This window comes from Ailuropoda melanoleuca, chromosome 7, assembly GCF_002007445.2.
Source record: "Ailuropoda melanoleuca isolate Jingjing chromosome 7, ASM200744v2, whole genome shotgun sequence".
Classification (NCBI taxonomy): Eukaryota; Metazoa; Chordata; class Mammalia; order Carnivora; family Ursidae; genus Ailuropoda; species Ailuropoda melanoleuca.
In genome coordinates, this window is record NC_048224.1 from 88,389,520 (window position 1) to 88,414,828 (window position 25,309).

At 37.3% G+C, this 25,309-nt stretch overlaps 1 protein-coding gene across 1 annotated transcript in view; it reads right to left on the minus strand.

The window, feature by feature from the left end:
- Nucleotides 1-25,309, minus strand: part of DNAJC15 (DnaJ heat shock protein family (Hsp40) member C15) — a 78,757-nt gene that overhangs the window by 34,598 nt on the left and 18,850 nt on the right. The window contains exons 2-4 of the mRNA XM_002920251.4: nucleotides 15,106-15,157; nucleotides 12,527-12,600; nucleotides 5,115-5,191 (exon numbers count right to left, since the gene is read on the minus strand). Coding sequence (XP_002920297.1) covers nucleotides 5,115-5,191; nucleotides 12,527-12,600; nucleotides 15,106-15,157 — 203 coding nt within the window. The remainder of the gene's footprint in view (nucleotides 1-5,114; nucleotides 5,192-12,526; nucleotides 12,601-15,105; nucleotides 15,158-25,309) is intronic.

Here is a 25,309-nt window from a genome sequence, read left to right on the forward strand (position 1 = left end):
TTACGAAATTGGTCAATGACTGGCAATTCTGGAAGGTCTTTATTTCTCCATCCATTCTGAATGACAGCCTTACTGGATAAAGGATACTTGGCTGCATGTTGTTCTCTGAAAGAACTTTAAAAATGCCCCCCTAACCCTTTCTCTCATTCCAGGTCTGTGTAGACAAGTCTGACGTAATTCTGATAACTTTGCCTTGGTNCTGATACCTTTGCCTTGGTACGTGAGAAATTTCTTTGCCCTGGCCGCTTTCAATACTGTATCCTTGGATCTAATATTTGCGAATTGCACTAATACATGACGTGGTGTAGGTTTGTCATGGTTGAGCTTGGGAGGGGTCCTCTCTGCCTCTTGGACACGAATGTTTGTTTCCCTTGCTAGATTAGGGAAGTTTTCAGCTACAATTTGTTCAAATATCTCTTCTAGACCTCTGTTTTTCTCCACCCCCTCGGGGATGCCGATGATTGTGACATCAGATCGTTTCATTGAGTCAGTAATCTCAATGAACCTACATTCCTGGGCGTGGATTTTTTGAGTCCAGATTCTATTTTAGCTTTTTCTTCTACTAACCCATCCTCTAATTTGCTGATACATTCTGCCTCATTCACCCTGGCCGTCAGAATCCCTAGTTTTGACTGCATTTGGCTCATAGAATTTTTAATTTCTGCCAGTTCGCTCTCATTTCTGCCCTTAGAGATTCTATATTCTCATTAACATTTTTGTTAATACTTTTTTCAAGTCTACACATCATCTTGACCATTGTTACTCTGAATTCCATTTCTGATAATTTGGTTATATCCATATCCATTAGTTCTGTGGCAGAGGCCACAGACTCATTGTCTTTTCTTTGCTGGGGAGGGAATTCTCCTTCTCATCATTCTGATGAGGAGAGGTTGTAGGGCTGTCCAGAGCCCAAATTATTGACCGGGACCCAGGCCATGCGCCCTTGTTTTATAGGGATCTTAGGGATGTGGGCCTCTTGATTTTTCAGCCTGCCTTCTGGGGGAGGGGCCTGCCGCACCGATTACTCAGGCAACCCTGTTTGGGTAGAGTCTCCATGTCCCCTGCAAGGGGGGATGGGGATGGGCACACTGTGAGCCGGTGTTTCCAGGCTTTTGTTCTCTGGCGGCCTCCCCTGGCGGTTTGCTGTGCCTCTTCTGAGAGTCAGAGCAGGTGGCCGAATCTCAGCCTCTGTCTCAGAACAGAGGGATCGCGGACCGTTCTCCACTGATGTTCTGGCCACTTCACCTCTGTTTCTGCAGTGTCCCAGGATGTGCGCCCCACACCCGGCATCCCAGCCCTCACTTGCAGGGCTGGCACGTCTCTGTCCTTTGTGTTTCTAACACCGCCAGCCACCAGCCGCCCCCGAGCGCTCCCGGAGCTCCCAGTCTCTCCGTTTCAGTCTGGAGGCGTGCGTTCCCCAGCTCACGGTCTCAGCCTGCTCTCTTGCGGGTGCCATCTGCGAGTCCGCCCGCTCTCCTGTGCAGGTGGCTACCGCTTCCCGGCGCCCGAACGCGGCAGCTCCCTCCCCTTTCCGTTTATCTTCCGATATCTGTGCGCGGTTTCACGGCTCCCCGCTTCGTACCTCAATACTCAGCGCTGGAGATGTTCATTTGTAGAGACCAGATGTATCTTCCTGCTTCTCAGGCTGATTCCGTTGATGTTCAGGCTGGTCTGGTACCTATCCAGCTCGACTCAGGGTACCGGATGAAAAAGGGGTCCCCTACTCTCCGCCATCTTAACTCCCATATTATTATTTTTTTTTAATTCCAGTATGTTTAGTTTCCTGTAGTAATTTACATTATCATTCTCTTTTGTGGTACCTTGTAGCAATGCTTTCCTTTATTAGTTATGTTTTCTAGTTGTTCTGTAGATATGTGACATGTCTCCTTAGGAAGATACTAAAGAGCAGAAGATATGATTTGTATCTTAAAATAGTATCTAGTATTGAATAACGCAATATGTGCTTAATGCATTTTATACAGCCCTCCAAAAGAAAATGGCTATAAAAAGGTAAACTCCTTCAAAGAATAATGGCTCTATATTAGTAAATACTAACATGATAAGGGATTATTCTACTATAGAAAATTTTAAAGTAGAAAAAGAGGAGCTTTAAAAAACATTTCATAAAGCAAATCAAATGTAGACCACTACATAGTGAAGATGTAAGTTCAGTAAAATCCAAATTTGCATTCTATGTGTGTTTGGAAGGAGTTTATATGGTAGGTTGCATCTTATTCTGGATATTAAACTTTAATTTAGCACACAAGACAAAACCTGAATATTATCCTTGGTAATTACACCTGATAGATTATCCTTGGTAATCACTTACATTGCCTATAAAAAACAGTACACATGGTTTTGTACATGAAAGTCCATAAACCATTATGTACAATGAGGTCTTCCAACCACCAAACTAGATAGACTGGAGGAAGTAAGAAATGCAAGGAGAGTTTATATGTACAAGTATGCTATTCAAACCATTCTGCCTTTAAGATAATAATTATCAGACTCTTCATGGTGAACTTTGGGGATGAGGGAAGTATTCTTGTGTGCCTGCAGAGTTTATTCCCTTTTCCTTATTGCTATATTAAGTCTCTAGGAACTTAGTACATTTTAATAAATTTATTTGTTCTAAAGATTAAACACATGGGAAGATCCTAGTTCTTAAACATAGTATAAAAACTAAATAAAGAACAATGTATCTCCAGTACAATTTCACCATGAAATTGAAATTATAACTTTAAATATCACAATTCCTAGATCAAGGAATACACACTGTGTTCCCTGGAATGCATTTGACTGGAACTGGGAGGTGGGGTGCATGCAACTGAGTGCTTTTCTCTAATCCTCTGGCAATTGGAGCAGTTTTGGTTTCATTGTTTTTACTATTGGTCTTTTGAATAACATTTAGCTTAACACAGTTTCACAGAAGTTTTCAGAAAGTATGAAAATCATGCATGTGCATCATTTCAGAAAGTAACAGGTATAATAATAGTTCTTCTGGGCAGCTTGGTAAAATATTTTAGGCTTCATGAAATATATAAGAATGTACAGAATCATCTAGCAGCACATAAAATATTTTTTAATAGGTCATCAACAGAGTCAGCTCCATTTTGCCTTTACCTACTTGTTATATAGTCTAAATAGTTTAGATTCATAGATCACAGAGAATGGAGCCACGGCAATGTATTCACAACTTACAGAATCTTCTCAAAATCAACACTACCTGATTGAAAGAAAAGGCTAGAGGAAAGCAAATAAGGCTTACCTTTCTATTTAACATGTTAAGGGCAAATATTTAGCTTCCGCATTTGTGATACAGATGGGAAGAAAGAGGAGCCAACATTTATTTAGCACCTGTTATTTGTTAGGTACTTCTATAAAAAGGTATCCTCCTATTGTTTTCTATTATTTCAACAAGGCTAAATAGTATTAATTCTACTCAAAACTGAGGAAACTGAAGGGCAGAAGAGCTAAAAATAATTTGACCAGGCTCGTACAATGCAGTGCTTCAGTGACAGAACCAGGATAAGGATCTGTTTTGCTCAGCTGGTATTTGTTGAGTAGTTACTAAGTGCCATGTTTATATTAAGAATTATCTATGTAATAGTCTTCACAAAAATCCTACGCAATAGAAAGTGATATTATCTCTATTTTATAAATGATGACATTGAGGTCACATAGCTAGTAAATGGTAAAACCAGTATTCATACTCAGACTCACCTGTTATTAGAGGATATAATCTTAATCAGCAAATTGTCCTTGTGAAACTTTCTAGAGCTTCTAGTTCAACAGGATAAACCTTTATAACCATAAATGTTAAGTTCTAATTATCTGTCTCAACAACAGGAGTATCTTGGATGATGTTAACTGATAATCTCAAAAACCTTTGTGTTCAATTTTAAAGTAAGTTTCATATTCACACTTCAAGACTAGGAATGGGATAGTATGGGGGCCCAATAAAAGTTCAAGAAAAATAATAATGCCATCCTGAATAATATTAAAGCAAATAATAATCAGCAATATAGCCAACCCCCTGATTTGGTTCCCCTACCTAAAACCTATTTTCAGTGAGATATTTCATCTCTTATTTAATAAAGTACCAAGCTGAACTGAGCTATTTCCCTTGCTCTCCACTGCTCTGTTTTCTTGCTAAGTCAAAAGAAATAATTAAATATTTTGGCCTTAAAAATCTGCTAATCTACAAGACATTTAGAAGAATATCAACACAGGGCTTTATGACCTATTTTGCTTGTAGTGATTAAATCATCAGAAGATCTGTTGTAGGTGACATATTGTAACCAACCCCACAAAAACCTGAGTGAGTTCTAAAGGAACATAAGGTAAACAAATGAATATAGTGACTAGCAAATCTATAGCAGGGGACATTACTTAACACTAAAAGTTAAGAAAATATCACAGTGCAGGGGCGCCTGGGTGGCACAGCGGTTAAGCGTCTGCCTTCGGCTCAGGGCGTGATCCCGGCGTTATGGGTTCGAGCCCCATCAGGCTCCTCTGCTATGAGCCTGCTTCTTCCTCTCCCACTCCCCCTGCTTGTNTTGCTTGTGTTCCCTCTCTCGCTAGCTGTCTCTATCTCCGTCTAATAAATAAAATCTTTAAAAAAAAAAAAAAAAAAAGAAAATATCACAGCGCAATCACACAAAACATTAACTTTCTCCTACGCTGTCCTAAGTCACACAATAGATACTAAGGTGAAATAATTATAATAAAATATGCTAGATGTCAAATTATGGAAATAGAAAAGAACTGTGAAACAGATCCCATATTATAACAGAAAAATGATAGATATCAAATTATAAAACTAAATCCAGAAAGAATTCAGTGTCATAATAAGAGATATTTTGATAATTGCTGTGAAACTAGTATTCAGAGTTCCTTGTTAAGGAATAAAGACACATAACACCATGTCTGATATTTTTAGGGGCAGTAGGATATTCTCTTAGATTTGAGGTTTCAAAATGTAAAAATTTTGTATTTTCTCCTCTGCTTCCTATTCATAATTTAAAATACAAGGATAACTTTACTGTAACATTTTCTCCTTTTTTCAAAACAAGCTTGGCCACAGAACAATAATACTTATGCAGCACACCTACCTTATACCCAAAATAAGACTAGCTTCTCGCCTACTCATTTTCTGTTCAAATCCTCCTTTATAGTAGGATGAAAGACTCTGTACAGGAAAGAAAGAGCATGAAATAATTAGTTCCATGAATGAGGTAGCATGACCTCAATCCCATCACAGCTGCAGTAAGAGTAATGCATTTTACCAGAAGTCAACTCGAAACTGTGGAGGGGGGAGCACTAAACAATGATCCTTCACAAGAAACTATAACCAAGATGAACTTAAAAAACACTGACAATTTTTTTCACTTTTCAAATACATTAATTTTTCTACACTAAGATATAACAGAATAAAAGAAATCAGTAGAAGCAACAGGCTTGAACTTTTCCTAGGCTCTGGAGCAATTTTCTCATTGGACAACCTTGATAAGTCACTAATGTTGATATGACACACATCTTTTTACCTCCTGGAAAAAAGAGAAGGAAGAGGAGGAACTGACATAGTGAGGAGGACATCAGGATAGCAGACAGGCAGGCCAAGAGACACCAGAAAATGACTGCAAGGTCACTGAAAGGTGGCTGGAAAGGCATAAGCAAGGAAGAGCGTAATATTAGAGAGGCAAATGGGCCAGATTGGCGGGGAAAGGCTGTAAGTAACAGAAATAATTTAGGATTCTATTCTCAGAGCATTGGAGTAATGTCATTTGACTTTATTTTGAAAGGATTACTCTAAATGCTATGTGGAGAATAGAAAGAAAGGTGCAAAAGGGAAGCAGGAGACCAGTTAAGAGGACACAAAAATAGGGGCACCTGGGTGGCTCAGTCGTTAAACATCTGCCTTCGGCTCAGGGAGTGATCCCAGAATCCTGGGATCGAGCCCCACATCAAGCACCACATTGGGCTCCCTGCTCTGCTGGGAGCCTGCTTCTTCCTCTCCCACTCCCCCTGCCTGTGTTCCCTCTCTCACTGGTTGTCTCTCTCTATCAAATAAATACATAAAATCTTTAAAAAAAAAAAAAAAAGAGGACATAACAATAATCTAGACAAGAGATGATGGTGGTATGGGCCAAAGTGGTAATAGCGGAGCTAGTTTAAAAGTGATCAATGCTAGATATATTCTGAAAGCAACCCTAACATTTTCTTGGTAGATTAAATAAGGGATATGAGAAATTATACACTGCACAGCTTCCCCTTCAGAAGTGAAGGACTTACACTTTGGATGCTGGGGCTGTTGCTGACAGACAGCAGTGAGCTGTGAGAGTCTTAAGAATTGCCTTGGCTGAAGAAAGTCAAGTTAGGTCCCCTTCCCAGAGCAGTCTCTATTTAATGACTGGTTGATATGGGGGTATAAACATTGTAGTTCTCTGAGCTCAGTCCTTAGCCTTCATATCTATAATTCACTTATCAGGTAATATCATTTAGTCTCATGGTTCCTTGCCCCAATCTGGGACAACCACAATGAGCCATCCAAGCTTCAGAGCTTGGCATGGGGTTGGCTGAGGCCTTTGTTACGACTGTACTGCAGCCTAAACTGTCCCTTTGTCCTTCCTTGTCTTCCCTTCTGGAGCTGTCCATCCTAAGAGCATTCCCTAATGAACTACCATTGCAGGATTTCTATTGCTTTAGTGCCCGCGGTTCTTGGTCATGCTGCTTTGAAGAATGAAGAAGCAGACCAGAAGAAGAGTGGTGGGCAGCAAGGCAAAGTTTATTGAGCGACAGTACAAAGCTCCCAGAGAGGGAGGGGACCCAAGAGGATTGCTGTTTTGACATTTAAATCTAGGGGTTCTTATGAGTTCTTTTGTGGATCTATCTCAAGCATCCTGAGTGGGGGCTCCCTGTGGACTGGCTGCTAAGGCATGCCAATCAGGGCTTTGATCACACAACCATCTAACTATTGGTTATTATTCACATGCTGGTGGTCTTTTTGGGCTAAATGGAGATATCCAAAGCTAAATGGAGAAGTCTGACTTGGAGGTAACATTTGGGAGTCATGAGTATATATACAGTATGTAAAGCCATGAGACTGGATGAGATCACCCAAGGAGTGAGAAAAGTCCAAAGACTGAGCCCTAGAGATTGCAAGTTTGAAGGGCAGAGAAATGGAGATGAATCAGTAAGCAGACTGAGGAGACCCAGCAGTGAGACAGAAGGAAAAGCAGACACCAAAAGTAAGGAAGGGAAAACAGTTTCAAACACTTCTTATAGGTTAAGTCAGATGTGAGCTGAGACTGGACTGCTGCATTTATCAAAGAGGTCAAAGTCTTTGACAAGAGCTGCAGGGACTGGGAGCGAGAGTCTGATTAGAGTGGGTTTAAGAGAGAACAGGAGGGAAGGAATGGGAGACAGCAAGTACAGACAATGCTTTAGGAGTTCTTCACAGAGAAACAGGATGCATGAACTCAACTTTTAGAAGGACAAAAATGCAACAATGATTGTACTGCACCTGATTGTACTGTTCATGTTTTAAAACATGAACCCCTATTTTTGTAAGGAAAAATAAGTAAGTGTATGTTTACATAAAACAACATCAGGAAGTATATACACTAAAATGTTATTTTTTGACATCATTAATAATTTTTTTCTTCCTTATGTTTATTTTTACTTCCTAAATTTTCAACAATGAACATAAGCTACTTGCACAATTTTTAAAAAAGGAGAACTAAATAAAAGACCAAGGAAATCATTAGAATTTTAAAAATGACTCCGATCTGGTCATTTATATAAGCTGTTGTCTTTGAACAGCTTGTTATAAATTTCTACTTGGTAATAATGCCCTGGCAATTAATTCATTTAACAAGCACCTCAGCACCTGGTACATGCCAGGAACATTTCAAATGAGACAGGTCAAGTTTTGTCCTTCATCACACAGCCATCTAAAGTGACTTTGAAATGAGAAGAGAGATGTTTTTAAAAGGAAAAGTCCATTACAGGCCTAGAAAATAAGAGATGATACAAGTAACAAACCAAAAACTAAAGAAATACTGAAAGGTTGAAAACAGATAAGGCTGCACATGTAGAAAAATCAATGCAGCCTCAAACACCACAGGAAAGAAGAAAACCCTTCTCAGGAAATTAAGAAGAAAACCCTACCTTTAGAGTCAACAAATACAATAACAACACCAGGATAATTAATTAAACTGGAACAGCAGAGATGACCATTCCTAACTCTAGTAATACAGAGCATAAGGGGCCTACCGCCTGTCATTTTGCCCTCAGGCTAAGAAAGACAACTGCACGCCTGAGATGAATGTCCTTGTAGGGGGTAGGTCCCAAGAGAAGCAAAGGAGAGTACTAGCATATCACATTTCAGAACCCAGAAGGCTGGGGAAGGATGCAGTTATGCCAAGGAATAAAATATACATAGTACTCAATCTCTCCTCAACCTCTCTCTGGAGGTCCAAGCCTGCCTCTGGGCTCCTTGCTTTGGAAGACATGCTGTTGATATAACCCACCTATGTATTCACAGCCTACTATCAACCCTCTCATTCAATTAAATTATTGAAGTAAGTCTGCTAAACTGCCAAAGAAGGTGACTTATATTAATCAACTTAGTTCTCACAAACATAAACCAATAACCAAAGATTATCAGACATTTGAACAAATTCATTATTACGGGAGAAAAGCAGAATAAAGATGACCAAGTAACAACTCGTCTTTGGAGGAAGGAGATAAATCAGGAAGCAGAAGAGGATTTGACAAAATTTGAATTAGTATCTGATATCCTATCATAAAAGCATAAGTTGCTACGAAAAGGAAACAAAATTTCCAGATATTAAAATAATACTGCTGTAAAAAATTTAGCAGATAGACTAACAGAAAGGCCACTGCTAAAAACCAACCTGGTGATGTGGAAAATAAGCTGTGGAAATACTGCGGGATGGAAAACAAAAAGATAAGATGGAAAATAAGAAAGAAAATGTTCAGAGACATAAAGGATAGACTTAGAGGGCCAATGTGTCTCTGATAAGAGTTCCAGGAACAGAGAAAAAAGACAATGGAAGGAAAAAATAATTAAAGAACAGTATAAGAGAATCTTCTAAAATAAAAGGCAATTTTCGGGGCGCCTGGGTGGCTCAGTCGTTAATCGTCTACCTTCGGCTCAGGGAGTGATCCCGGCGTTCTGGGATCGAGCCCCACATCAGGCTCCTCCACTAGGAGCCTGCTTCTTCCTCTCCCATTCCCCCTGCCTGTGTTCCCTCTCTCGCTGGCTTTCTCTCTGTCAAATAAATAAATAAAATCTTTAAAAAAAAATTAAAAAATTAAAAAAAATAAATAAAAGGCAATTTTCACTTGTCTAAGAATACCTGTGAAATTTCAGAACATCAATAATAAAGAGAAAATCCCCAAAACTTCCAGAGTTAAAAACAAACAAAAATCACCAAAAAACTAAAAGCCTAAAACACAAACAACAGAAGAAAACCAAAACAGGCTGCTTACAAAGGAGTAAGAATAAGAACATCAGAAATTCTGGCTAAGAGTCTGAGTGTACCAGAAACTGTGGCTAAGAATATGCAGGAAAGCATGTATGTGGGCACTGAGGTTCATTTCAGTCTGAGCAGAGACTTTTTTTTTTTTTAAGTAATCTCTATCCCCAAAGTGGGGCTCGAACTCATGACCCCAAGATCCAACGTTGCAGCAGGCTCCACTGATAGAGCCAGTCAGGAGCCCTGAGCAGACTTCTGTACTCCTCTCACACTGACTCCACCAGATTCCAAAGAGCCAGCAGCTAACTGATGAATAACAGTGAGAGCAAAAGAAACAAATTAGCAGAGAAGTACTTAAAACATTTACCAACCATGCATTTCATATGAAAAAATTAGGCAGTATTTCAGAAAAATGGAGGGAAAAAAGGGATGAAAAAACAAAGATGAGATTTAAGAACAAGATGATGTTAAAGCACAGAGAAAGCAAACTCCAAGGAAAAATTTAAAAAGAACCCATAGGAACTTGAAACTTGCCGGCTTTCTTGTGAGTCACAGAGATTTTGTGGCACACGATTACAATTCCCATTTTTTAGCAACTCTACTTGGTTTCATAATGAATCATATTTACAACACCAGAACACTGTAAATGTCATGTTTTGTCAAGTTTGACACTTTGGAATCATTAGTGCCAAGTCTCCCTCAACGTATTAATATTTAAAGAATTGTTTAAGACACTCTTATCTTCACAGCGGTATGATGATGATGGTGATGATGACGATGATAAGATGTTCTAAGAAATATTCCCACTACACACTGCAGGAGTAGTACTTTGGGGGGGAGGGGCCAGATTTACATAAAAGTGCTCCTTCCCTCAGGCCCACAAAGGAGAAGGAAAGAGGGATACATCATTTCTCTCTCCTTAAGAAGTGCAGGAACCAAGTTCAGTATACCTGCGACAATCTCTTAAGTTATTCTACCTTATCCGTGAGCCTCCACAGAGCAGTGAAAATTTTCTCATTTTCTTGCTCTCTCTTCCTTTACAATGTTAAATAATGTAGTTCTACAAACTTGTGAGTCTTTTATTTACAATATAAATATTTCTACTGAAAATCACCTTAACAGAAAAGAAATAATTTCTGAAATTTTCTCCATGCGTTATTTATAAACATATGGAAAGACATAAATAACAATCCATTAAAGAACTATGCTACTAGTTCCATTCCTACATTTCAAGCCACCATTATCTATTACCTGCACTACCTCAGTACCCTCTTAACTGGATGCATAGCTTTTACTGTGGCTCATTCTTGTCTACAATCCGTGCAGCGGGCAGAGTGATAATCTAAAATGCAAACACACTGGCCCCATGCTCAAAACCTCCCAAAGCTTTCCATTATAAGGAAAGTAAAATTTGCAGTTTTTATCTATAGTCTATTGGGCTTTAAACGATCTAGGCCCTACTCTACCATTATTCTCTTTGCATACTCCCGGAGTTATTCTTGCTGCAAAGCTCATTTCCACCTCAGGACCTTTGCAGTGTTCTCACCACCTGGAAAGCTCTTTCTTCGGACATTCACCTGGCTTTCTCCCTCATCTTCTCAGAGAGGCCTTCCCTGACCCACCTAATATAGATTCCTCTCTGTTGTTATTCTTCAACCTCTTACGCTGATTCAGTTTTCTTAAAAGCAGTCAACACTCCTACATATTATGTATTTTACTTATTTACTCGTTAATTGCCTGTGTCAACTAAAATGTATGCTCCTAAGGGCAAAATCTTTGTATGGTCCCTGACCACAGCCCACTCCCCACAACAATGTCTGGCATGTAGTAGGAGTTTATGAATATTTACTGAATGAATGCTAAATACCTATTAATACTGCAGCCAAATAAAATATAAATAGGAAAACAAAAGGAAAAAAAAACCCAAAAACATGTTCCCTCTAATCACAGACATACATTTATAGGTCTGCAAAATCACTTGCAGTTCTTTTGAACCTGAATTTAATTATTTGTCAATATGTCATCCTTTGACAGTGTGGTCATTGTTCATGACTGACTAAGCCTCACAAGCCTGTAATGCCTTTGCTAAAACAAGCCATTCATTCTCAAATTGCTGCAAGCCAAGTTGATCTAGCCGTATCTGCTTCTACTTTCCTTCTATTTTTGAAGGCAATGTTTATGCTGTAATGCTTCAGTGAGTTTTCTTTGCGTTGTGTCCAGTTACAAACCAGTTCACTACACTGTAGCTTTTTAGATACCTACTATCATTCATTCTTCACTTACATTCAGCTCAGCAGAGAAACTACAATGTCTGTAGATGAATGTATAAGCCCTACAGGATTTCAGGATTGCACTCTTATAATTTTATGTTTGAGATGACCAGGTGGTATAATACAAGGGGACTAGTACACAATTTTAGGATGAAATAAAATCTTGGGTAAGCTCCATCAGGGCAGGGACCATGTCTGTTTTGTTCATCAACTATACCCAGCTTCTACCACAGGGATTAGTATAGAAAAGCACTACAAGAATTAAACAAGGAAGATAAATTACCTCAAAGTTGGTGTGATACTAATATAAAGAATATAGTGATTAGATGTAGAAGCAGGAATGAGGTTAGAAATAAAAATAATGGGGCGCCTGGGTGGCACAGTGGTTGAGCGCCTGCCTTCGGCTCAGGGCGTGATCCTGGTGTTATGGGATCGAGCCCCACATCAGGCTCTTCCTCTATGAGCCTGCCTTCCTCTCCCACTCCCCCTGCTTGTGTTCCCTCTCTCCCTGGCTGTCTCTGTCTCTGTCGAATGAATAAATAAAATCTTTAAAAAAAAAAAAAAGAAATAAAAATAATGTGGCCAAGAAACTAAAACAAATCAATAAATTAAACAAACTGTCCAAGGATATAATGAAAAAAGTAAACTACAAATGTTGGAAAATCCAAGACATTTTCTGAATTACTATCAAAGACGGCATATAAACAAAAATCAAAATGAGCCTTCTAACTAAAGCCATTTTTAACTCACAGGAGTGGAAATCTTCTTTGCTGTTTCTGTGATTACTTGTTCTAGAGGTTTCCAAATCTGAAATGCATAGCGACCTAAATAATAACAGGAACAAAAGCAAATATATTTTCTATAATCAAATACAATACCCACAAGGTACTAACCACAGTATTTACTGACAGCTTCTTCTATATACATTATTTCAACAACGATTTCAAACTTTACCAGAAATCCTATTTTTTCAAATTTCTCATTTATTAAATAGAGGAAGCATTTCATATTAACATCATTAAAGTAGTTACTAAATTTATCAAGTACTAATTCATGATTATAAAATTAGAAATTGTAAATGTTTATGTATCTTACATTTATACAATATGCTAGGTAACAAAAAAATAATATCCTAGTACTCTTTCCACCACAAATTATAAAGTCCTCTCATGTATGTATATTCACACATCTGATTATTTGTACTGGTTTTCTCAGTGATAATCCCTTTGAAATATATAGAAAACAAAAACTACTTATGATCTGTACAACACAGGAATAATTTTAATGGAGTTACCTCTAAAGTAAAAAAGTAGTTATGTAAGAAATATTCACCAAAGATGTTTACCATCAATTTCTCACTAAGGATGACTATTCTCCTAAAAACATATTTTATTTTGGTGCTTTCTTTTCTTAGGTATCCTATTAATTAAAACTCCTCTGAGTCTTCAATAGCAAAACAGATTCCAAATTGTTTTGAGGGTATAGAACAAGAATAAAATATTACCTGGCTAATTTAACTTTGGTACCCTAACCAGCATATGTATCTAGTAATAGTAGTGTCTTTCTTCCCAAAAAATCTTGCTAGAAAACCCATTATGACACTCTGGACTTTACTCAATTTCCAGCCATAACCTTTGTTGCAAATCAAGATTTCCGCTGGGGAAGTTCAATTACATACATCTTTAAGAAAAGGTAACTGTCTAAACATACTGTTACTCCTGTGCAAACAACATGTGAAAGTGAAAAATAGGATGCTAGAGATGGAAAATGGTGTCAATCCAAGTAGAAGTTAAAAAAATTCTTGAGATCAAGGAGAGCATTAAATAAAGTGAAATTAAATAAATTAAATAAGTGAAATTAAATAAGTGAAAGCCTAACTCATCTAAATCTCTTATCCTAGAGATGTGAACTTCCATCTGATTCTACAATAGTACAAAGTATAGCTTTTAAATTACCTCAAAATTCCTTTAAAAGCACATACATCAGGCAGTCTCAATGAAAACATCAGGTAAAGCCTTCAACAAGTGACATCTGAAGGTTTACTTGAGTCATAAACCAGAAGACCTAGTTCAGCAAGTTTAAGTATACTTTTTCCTAAATTCTATTATTCAGTTATATTTGGCTCTGGAAGAGATCTGCCTGCTATTTAATATTCTAGTTAGTAGTAAGAACTTGGCAACAGTGTGATATATACACAATACACATGCCAATTCTTCTCATTTTAGAAAGAAGAACCTGGCAAAAGTACAGTGTCTTTCTTTAATTTCAAATAAAAATCTTAATTTGAATTTTAAAATAACTATGCCAATAACAGGTAATACTATAACAGTTAACACTAAAATTGTTTCATGTTTATGGGCAAATTTGTCAGAATTCCTTTTTGGACATGATCTCCTTATGAAACCTCACTATAGTTATAATGCCAAGACACAAGACCCTGACGGCACAAAGACCAAGAGAATCTGAACCACTGATCTTCTTGATTTTAAAGTGTTTATTGTTAAGATGCTTTAAAAGAGAGTTGTGTGAAATTAAGTACCATATAAAACAAAACAAAAATTTTTTGTCTCATTTTTCTACTGGATCTTACTAACTCCACATAACCACAAAAGAATGTAGCTTCACTTAAAAAGAAGATCCAAGAAACAAAATCAAATTCATGGAACTTGAAACACAAATTCTAAAACAAAAAATGTAAATCTTTATCAACAAGGAGATGCTCTCAGATTAACATATGATTAGGAAACAGCTACGCAATTTAAAACTGTAAGTTAGTGACTGGAAGACAGAAATTTTGCTTTAAATTTTTATAACAATTCTTTGGTGATTTGGGCAGTAAAAGAAATTCTCCTGAGTTTATCAAAGAAATTATACCAATGCGTTAAAAATGAAGTAACTAACACATTACAGGGGACAACTATGCTCATCAGAAAAAGAGAGAGCTCAGGAAATGTGTAATCTAATCCTGCGAGAAAAAAAATCAACATGGGAGAATAAAGGAACCCCACATCACTTACACTGCTTCATATTAAAGAATTTTTTTAAATAATACTATAGCTCAAACTAAAAAAATGCCAGCCAGGAAAGTCAACTATTATTGGAGCTAGTTTTCCTAGCTTCTACACTGTTAATTTTCTTCACCACACAGTTTATCTAGTTTTTGCTACATTGACAAATGTTCAGTGACTATAAATGGACGCAAAAATGAGAATGTATGTCTTAAAACCCAAACGTCAGAATACGGAGGGTCCCCTCATGACTCACTATAGAAACTTTTTGAAAACATTTCTTCTGCAACATTTATTGATAAGTATCTTTTTTTCTCTTACCTGCAAATGCAAGAGCTGCAACGCCCAGTCCTACAGCTATCAAACTTCTTGCCTATGAAGGAAAAAATGATTATTACTTACAGTCTTACATATGAGCTTTTTTTAAGTAAACCATTTTAAATAATGAAAATAATTATGTTAAATACATTTTCCTTAAGCTCTGCTATGAAGAACAGCACTGTCTATGGGATTCTACCTATTGTGTACTATATCAGCTAATGTTCAGTAAACTAAAATTATTCTAGATTTAATTTCCATATATTTGAATTCATTCTACCCAAGAGCTTGTATGTTACCTATTGCTAAAATATTTTCTGCAGATTATTCTTTTTTTTTAAGATTTTTATTTATTTATTTATTCATTTATTTGGGTGGGGAGGGAACAGAGGGAAAGCGACAAGCAAATTCCACACTGAGCACGGATCCCACCCTGGGACCCAGTCCCATGACCCCAAGATCATGACGTGAGCTGAAACCAAAAGTCGGATACTCAACTGACTGAGCCACCCAGGTGCCCCTGTAAAGTATTCTTAATAGTGGGTTAAATCTACTTATCTTCTACAAAGATAAAAAGCACATATTTCCTTTATATTGACAATGCTCAATGGCATTTGCTGTATTTAAAATTTTGATAAAACATTAGATCTATGTATAGTAAAGAAGTCAAACTGCCAAAAATTAGTAAAAATAATGAAAAACTTAAAAGTTAATTTCTACCTTTCTAGACCAATGTAAAAATTTTTAAATAAGAGCCAAGAATTCAGAATCTAAAATTATGAGCTCATTCTGATAAAAATCTATTTTAAATTGGTTATATACTCTATATTATTCTATGCTTTTCTCCTTTACCATCTCAGAAAAATATTTAAGTCACAAAAGAAAAGGTTTATGTAGCAGAGATCAATGGTTCCCCCCAACATCCCTTTCTTCTCCTCTATCAGGAGTTCCTATTTTTAGCCAGACATATTTCCAAGCCTCCCTTAGACTATGGCTATGTTAACTAAATGTTGGCTTTGAAGATAATAAGCAGGGCGGTGGTATGTGCAACTTCTGAGAAGTCCTTCGTGGACAGGGAAAATGTCCTTCCCCTTTTCCATTCCTGCTTGCTGGAAATGTAGACATTCTGCCTGGAGTAGCCATCTTGGATAAAGAAGTAAAAACAATGGGATGAAAGGAGACTGTGTCCTAGATGATCATGGAGCTGCCACAGCACCCCGGACTGCGTTTATTTATATGAGATAAAAACAGAATTCTATCTTTATAAGCCACTATTATTTTCAGGTACTTGCAACCAAATCAAATTTTGATGGACATAGAATTAAGGAGAGAAACCACAGAAATGTTTTTGTCTCATTAGTGGTGAGAGAGGTAAATCTACAACATCTAGGAAAGATCAAAAAAAAAATCTAGAATAATCTCAGTAGAGAACAGAATGGATTCATTTCACATTGGTACAGAAGTAGTAAGATGGAGGCTGAGACTACAGGGATGATAAAACCAAAAAACCCTACAGATATCAGTCTACAAGTTCTGTAAGGGAATACAAGTCCTAGGAAATCAAAGCCCCAAATCTTCAAGGGAAGACTCATTATTCATGAGAAACACCAGGAAACAAAGGGCAGCTCGATGAGGTGCCTTAGCTTTAATATGCAGTAGCTCTCTCTCAGAAATCTAGAGCTCTTCATAGACAAGATGAAGTTTATCTACAGTGCTCAGTTCCAGTTCTAAGATATACCTTTTCACCAGGCAGTAACACTGGCACACTTTAGGAAAGGAAGATTCTTCCCCTGGCACAGGAGAGGAAGCCTAGAGCTAGCTATCCAGAGAGGCAAAATAGTTTCCAAAGTTCCTTTCAGGCTGTCTTGATAGGGTGTCCTGAACAGAAGGGAAGTGAGTACTGATTTAAAAGAAGATATTCTGTTGAGGTATATTTTTGCCATTTTCTAGAGCTTCCCTGAGGCTATATAGTTTGAAATTTCCAGTCTTATCTTCCACTGGTTCACTTAATAAACCTCAGTCCAAACAAACTACTCAACTGTTTCATGTGTGAATTTATTTTCTTCCTTATAACCTTGTTTATTCTTTCATCTGACCAGAAATATTTATCTTTGCCTACCCAGACATGACTTGTTCTTAACACTTCAGCCTAAATCTGCCACAGAATGGGAGAAGTCATTTGCAACACACAACAGACAATGAGCACATATCCAAAGACATACATAGAATTCCTCCACATCAATAATAAGAAGAGGGACAATCCAATAGAAAAATGGCCAAAAGGTCAGGGGCTTCATAGGAAAAAATCTAAATGGTTAATACACATAAAAAGTACTCAACTAAAAGAGTAACTAGGATATACTAATGACGACAGCAACAAAATGGTACAGAAATATTAATACCAGCATATGAAGATCTCTAGGCTTTGTGGAACTTGTTCTGTCCATTGAGGCATCCCAAGCACCATGCAACAGTATCTGCACTTGCTAGGGTTATTGTGAGGATTAAATATAATAATGTATGTAAAGGACTTAACACAGTTGCTTGGCACATAGTAAACAGTCAGTAAATGTGAACTGCTTTTAATATTATCAATAAAAATAACTATCGATTATTGAATATAAGTGGTATAACAGAAGTATGAATGGTGTTCTGTAAACCCTGAAATTTGTTTAAAGGAAGATTCATAGAAGTAATTTTTGAGGTAGGCCCTAGAAAATGAATTGGTCTTCTCTAGATTAAATAATCCAAATTTTCACATTTTGAAAAATGCATATTTAAAAAATACAAAGTTTTGGGGCGCCTGGGTGGCACAGCGGTTAAGCGTCTGCCTTCGGCTCAGGGCGTGATCCCGGCGTTGTGGGATCGAGCCCCACATCAGGCTCCTCTGCTATGAGCCTGCTTCTTCCTCTCCCACTCCCCCTGCTTGTGTTCCCTCTCTCACTGGCTGTCTCTATCTCTGTCAAATAAATAAATAAAATCTTAAAAAAAAAAAAAAAAAATACAAAGTTTTGAAAAGTTGAGTTATTCTAATCTCATATTTTTATAGATTAATGATTAGTGTCATTTCAACTACTCAAAATACAAATAGCTGCCTCTGGGGGTGCCTGGGTGGCACAGCGGTTAAGCGTCTCCCTTCGGCTCAGGGCGTGATCCTGGCGTTATGGGATCGAGCCCCACATCAGGGGCGTGATCCCGGCGTTGTGGGATCGAGCCCCACATCCCCCTGCTTGTGTTCCCTCTCTCGCTGGCTGTCTCTATCTCTGTCGAATAAATAAATAAATAAATCTTTAAAAAAAAATAGCTGCTTCTACAATTCCAAAGAGATTTTAATTTAAAGGTATTTATATCAGAAATATTGAAGCATTAGGCATTTGGTCATTTTTCACTTTAATACATAAACCTAAACTGTGCTTAACAATAAAAATTCAATTTAATTCAACAAATAAGTATTAAGCACTCTGCTGATTATTCTCCATTTGTCCCTCCAGATTCATTCTTCACCCTTCTGATTTGCTCTGTACTTCTGCCTTCCCTTATCTCTAAAGACCACATTATCCAAGTCCTCACTTGCCCTCAAGTTTCTGGGTGGGTTTCGACAAGGAGAGGAAGTGTCAAAAGAACAACAAGCATAGGTTGCAAATAGCAGGCAAGGACTCCAGACACTCCTGCCTGTTACAACTTGGTATCAAAGTTGCCAAGGAAAACACTGTAAAGTCAAGCACTGGATAATGCTTTACTTACATTTAAGAAGATAAAGATCACTTCCAGTTGTATGCATCAGTCCTTTATGGCTAGTGGGTGTTCCCAGCAGCTAGCTGACTAACGAAAATGGGCCTACAAGCACCCACCCCTCTGGTGATGCAACAGAAGGACCTTTCCCCTCTCCACCCCACACTGTCCCTGGAGTCTGAAATACTGAAATATCTAAGGGCATATGTGAGAGCCACTGACTATGATTAAGCAGAACAAAGAAACACTCAATAAGCCTGAAACCAGGAAAGATAATGCCACAAAGGTGGTAAACCCAGCACAGACTACGTGAGCTCCTCATCTCTTGGTAGGGAAGTATTCTGAGCCCAAGGCCCACTTTTATGTGGCCAAGTGGGATTGAAATCCTGTGCATAAGAGACAGTCCTTCCCAATAGAAAGCATCAGCAGAAAAGCAAAAGGTGGAAGGAGACAGAAGTAATGGTACAATTTACTCCCTGCTATGTTTCCTCTTTAGTCACAGCTCCTGTTAAAGGGCTCCTCTTCCATGCCTACAACTCTCATTGGGTTCTGGAACATAATTCCCATCCTCTTGCCCCTTTCCCTGGGTGGATAAGTTCCCAACCATTGCCAGGCCCTGGGTGATTCATCATTCATTTCTGGTTACCTTAAAGCATGCCCACCTCTGCTAATAATCCCTTCATTAAACTATCTTCAAAAAACCCACCCATTTCTACCAAACCCTCACTAATACAAACATTACATACACCAGTCACTATACTATGCACAAGGCAAAGGCCTGGACACTGAACATGGTGGGCCTCCAATGTTTACATTAATCTCCCAAAGATCTTTATTTTTATCCTTATCATAACATTTATTACACTAATTTATAGTTAAAAGTGTTGTGTCTCCTTTAGCTTTTCTACATATTAAGCGTCTTTTAAAAATCTAATGAAATCTACAGATCACCCCAGAAAACCACAAATATATATACATGACAAAATTTTTATATAGTTTGAAAGGATCCAACGGTTTCTCTGAAGCCCTTCTGTTTACAAGGCTCAACATGAGAATCTCTGTAAAATATATATATATAAATAAAGAAGTTCATTAAAGTAAAAAAGGGTGTATCAGTTACCTTTGAGCTCCTAGAGCACATCAGAAACCTGCCATATATATTTCATTTTTCATTCATTTAACAAGAAAATTATTAATATGGGGCGCCTGGGTGGCTCAGTCGTTAAGCGTCTGCCTTTGGCTCAGGCCGTGATCCCAGCGTTCTGGGATCGAGCCCCACATCAGGCTCCTCTGCTGGGAGCCTGCTTCTTCCTCTCCCACTCCCCCTGCTTGTGTTCCCTCTCTCGCTGCCTCTCTTTCTGTCAAATAAATAAATAAAATCTTAAAAAAAAAAGAAAAAGAAAAATATTAATATAACAAAATAATAATACAAGAAAAATAACATTGATGCCAGAGTTAAGCTCTATTTCTAAAGACTAACTTTACAGAAAGATTAACATGAAAGGCCTTGCAACCTTTAAAAATAACAACAAAACCAAACTCAAATTAGGTAGATCACTGGAGCAAATAAAAATATTCAATATATAACCAAAAACTGTGCAATCAAATCTTATTTATCCACAGTGAATGGACAAAGTATAGCACAGCTCATCAAAAACTTATTTTCCTTATTGCAATTAAAATTCGTTATTGGAAGGAGTTATATCTGATTTATCTCCTTAACACTATTTGTAATCAATTTGATATTAAAATAATTTATACTTTTAAAGCATAGACAATTGATAACAAACAAAAATGTATTATTTGGATGTTGAACCCAACTTGAGATTTTTAAAAAATACCATGTATCTTACACAATCAGATTTTGTACTCTGAAATAAGAACAAAGGTCTTTCTCATAAAGTTTTCGATAGAAATACTAAAACTGTTAAGATATAAGCAATTAAGTTAAAACTTTAACCTTAACTGGTCCAGAACAAGAATATGATCAATTTTCCAGAGAAACATATTTATCTACTACCTAACAGTTTTCCATTCACTAAAAATTCATTGGTATTTTTTTTTCAGACACATATTGAGAGAGCTTTAAAACAACAATAAATTCCCCCAGCCCTCCACATATGTGAATGACCCCAAAGGGGAAAAGAAACTATCTAATTGCAAATATAGAAAACAGGAAGTACAGGAGAGCGAATCTGAAATCTCAGCAAGTAGTTCACACAGAACTCTTAACCACACTTTCATTTGGCTTTAATTTTTAAAAGTAAAATAACATCTAAAACATACTGGGGCTTTTAAATTGCCCATGGTTCATTTGGCATAACTGTAAATATCAGAGAATTCCATCAACATCTTCTCTAATATACCACTGTTGAAAAAAACTTCACCTATGCTTTATTACTATGCTATTTCACATTTACTTAAACTTCAGTATTATATCCTCAGGCTAACAGGATCTAATTTATTTTTTTTATATACACAACATCATATCTGATCCAGTGTCAAGCACATGGTATACTTCAATTTTTATTTTGTATGTTTTTTAAATAATGATTCTTTAAAACTAAACTGCCAGTAACAGAACGACAAAAACAATACTGAAAAGACAATTTAAAAGCAAAATGGTGAATCAGGCATAGTGTTAGTACCAAAAGGAAAGTCATTTTCTAACAACGAGGCAATAACCAGGTAAAATGTCTAAAATTGCTCATGCGACTGGATTAGCACAATGGTACATCTGTGATTTTACAGAAACTAGAGAAATGTTATTTCTTTGACTTAGGAAAACTACAGTATGTGCTGAAAATAAAAGTAATCAGGCAGTGGTATTTAAAAAGAAAGATGTGTATATACCCATACTCTGGCCTAGCTAAAACTGCCACAGGTGTCATAAATACACGGTAAAGAGAAGATGGTAATTGTGGATGCCATACTAGGATTTTTGTTGTTGTTTTTAAAAATATCCACAAAGCTGCCTTGGGCAAGTTTTAGTTTTGAATCATTTTCTTTGAAGACTCACAAGTATATGGGTTTGGAAAGTAGCTAGCATTATCTAGGCTTGCAGAAGATCTAAATAAATTCTTAGACACATTTTTTCTTTTCTATACAAAATTAGGCTAGCACATACTTAAAGAAGCTGATCTTTCTATAAAAATATGCACATAAAAGAATGACAAATACCATATGATTTTACTCCTATAGGAATTTAAGAAACAAAACAAATGAACATGGGGGGAAAAAAGACAGAGGCAAACCAAGAAACAGACTCTTAACTACAGAGAACAAAGTGATGGTTACTGGAAGGGTGGGAGTGGGGGGACAGGTGAAATAGGTGATGGGGATTAAGGAGGACACTCATGATGAGCACCTGGTCTTGTATGTTAAAGTGATGAATCACTATATTCTACACCTGAAAGTAATATTACACTATATGTTAACTAACTGGGATTAATTGGTTATAATAAAAACCTGGGAAAAAATGTGCACATAAGAACTAAATCAGTTACACATCAGTTAGAAATTCTACCAACTAATTCTTTTACAAATAGTCCAGACTGGTGTTTGGAAATAGTGGTCTATATAAGGAAACAGATGGGTGGCACAGCGGTTAAGCGTCTGCCTTCAGCTCAGGGTGTGATCCCGGCGTTATGGGATCGAGCCCCACATCAGGCTCCTCTGCTATGAGCCTGCTTCTTCCTCTCCCACTCCGCCTGCTTGTGTTCCCTCTCTCACTGGCTGTCTCTATCTCTGTCAAATAAATAAAAATAAAAAAATCTTTAAAAAAACAAAACAAAACAAAACATTGTATTTGCCCCAAATTTGGAAATTCAGTTTTTAACAATTTCATTATGGTCACCACGAAAAACAAAGACAATATGTATACACATAACAAATTTATGTGATATTGGCCAATGGTATTTAATTGTTAAAAATTCATGACTTTAGATTTTATCTGTGAAAAATGCCAAAAAACATAGTCTTCATCATTACCTTTGACCATACATAAAGCATGAATATTTTAGATATCAAAATGTCCAGACATATGCATAATAGCACTGGAGAAACCTATGAATGATAAAATCTCAATGAAATCATTGACTCGTTTCAAGATGATTGGAGAGTTACCACAGATATTCCTTTTCTTAAACTAAGTCTGGCTGAAGAAAAGTCTAATGTCCACACTAAACGGGTTTTGATGTCTGCTGGCCTTTAAATCTGCTCAATATCATCCTCCTCCTCATCCCGAATTCACACCGTTCCCCGTTCCTCTTTGCCGTCAGTATCCTAAATTTGTACTTTTTTTTTTTTTAATAAGACTTCATGGGGTTCATCCATGTGGCAAGCATGAACTCCCTCAATCTTCCACCCTGATTATACTTTTCACCCCTGAATGTATGGATAATCGACCCCGTGGCCTTCAAAGTTAATCAGGCTCAAAATCCAAATCAACATTTACTGGGTCTGTTACCGTAAGCTGATTTGTCTGGGCCCATTTCTTCATCTATGAAATGGAAATGTGAATAGCTATATCATAGGATGCTCAAAATGATTTACGAGACAAGGTTATGAAAAATGACCAGCACACTGTGTAAATATGGCAGATCTCTGCTAGTTCTTCTTTCCTCCCACATCTGTACTCTTACTCCTTGCTATTCCTCTCTGTTCAGTCCTCCTGGAAAATTCCTACTTATTCCTCAGCAAACAGCTTCAAGGTCATCTCCCAGTGAAGCTTTCCCCATCCATCTCCTCACCCGAGCAAACCTCTTTAGTGCCCCCCCCAGTATTTAACAGATCTATTATAATACATGGTACATAATTTAATAATGGTTTTACCTATTCCAAGCTCCTAAAATGGGAACTTTCTGGAAGTAGGGACTATTTATCTCTTTGGATTTCCAAAATCTAACAAAGCACCCAGTACATAGGTTTTCAAAAATTTGTACAACAAGATGAAAATGACTTTAAAGAAGCTTCCCCACTATCCAGATGGCTTCTGGAGTTTGTATGATTTGTGTACTGTATTGTGTGTCTGCTAGTGAATGGAATTATATTTGAAATGGGAAAATATAATGGACACTGGTCGTCAAATTTAACTAAAACACTAACATATAATCATGTCTCTAAACATCCTAGACCAGGTAAATATATCCAAAAGTCTCACAGATGACCAAGAAAAATGAAATAAAGAGCCGTGTGTCAGGTAAATTTCATTACAAAAATGAAAATAATCCACAGGTCCATGTAGGAAAACATGAAGAAAAGATTGAATTACTATGAGAAGAAAAATAAAGAAACTTCCAATAAAAGAGTTAGGTATTTTCCAAGTAGCTATTTGGAGGTTATCTCTCATCTTTGACTGGTTGACTGATTTCAATCAATACTCAGTGAGCGCCTACTATATTATATGCCAGTCACAAATCTAAGTTCTGATGATTTATCAGACAAAATCCTTATCCTTCTGAAGCTACATTTTAGCACAAGAAACAGACATTAAACAATATAAATCAGGAAAATATACAATAGAAAGTGTTACATGCTGTGGTGAATATTAAGCAGATAAAGAAGCGTCAAATTTAGAGTAAGCAGGGAAAGCTTCACTGAAAAGGTGACCTTTGGGGGTAAAAAAAAAAAAAAAAAAAACACGAAGAAAGTGGAGAAGCCATGCCAATGTCTAAGGGAAGATCACTGGGCAGGCAGAAAAAGTATGAAGGCCCCAAGGCAGGGGTATGCCTGGTGTGTTTAAGGAATACCCAGAAGGCCAGTGTGCACAGAGCAGAAAGTGTGAGAGTGGGAAAGGAATATGGAATGAGGTCAGAAGGTAACACAGGGACATTGGGCTCGATCCCAGGATCCTGGGATCATGCCCTGAGCCGAAGGCAGACGCTTAATGACTGAGCCACCCAGGCGCCCTAGGACTTCAACTTTGAGTGATATGAGACATGATTGTTTTGAAAAGAAGTCTAACATTATCTTATTTAGAATTCTAAAAAGATCACCAGATGTCATGTTAAGAATAGACATGTCAAAGCCAAAGGCATGGAGATGACTTAGGAGTCTATTAAAAAAATCCAAGAAATAATAGCTTGGACCAAAGGGATTAGTGATGAAGATGGGGAAAAGTAGTCAGCTTCTGGATACATTCTGAAGATAAAGGCGTTAAGATTTGTTAAGCGAATGGAAGTGAAGTATGAGAGAAAGGGAAGAAACAGTGCCCACTGACAGATGAATGGATAAGGAAGATGTATATATATACAATGGGATATTATTCACCCATAAAAAAGAAGCAAATTCTGGCATTTGTGACAACATGGATGAACCTGGAGCACATTATGCGAAGTGAAATAACCCAAACACAGCAAGACACAGCAAGCAAATTCCACACATTTATGTGAAGCTGAACTCACTGAAGCAGAGAGAAGAATGGTGGTTGCTAAGGGCTGGGGGTAAAAGAAATGGGGTGATGTTGGTCAAACTT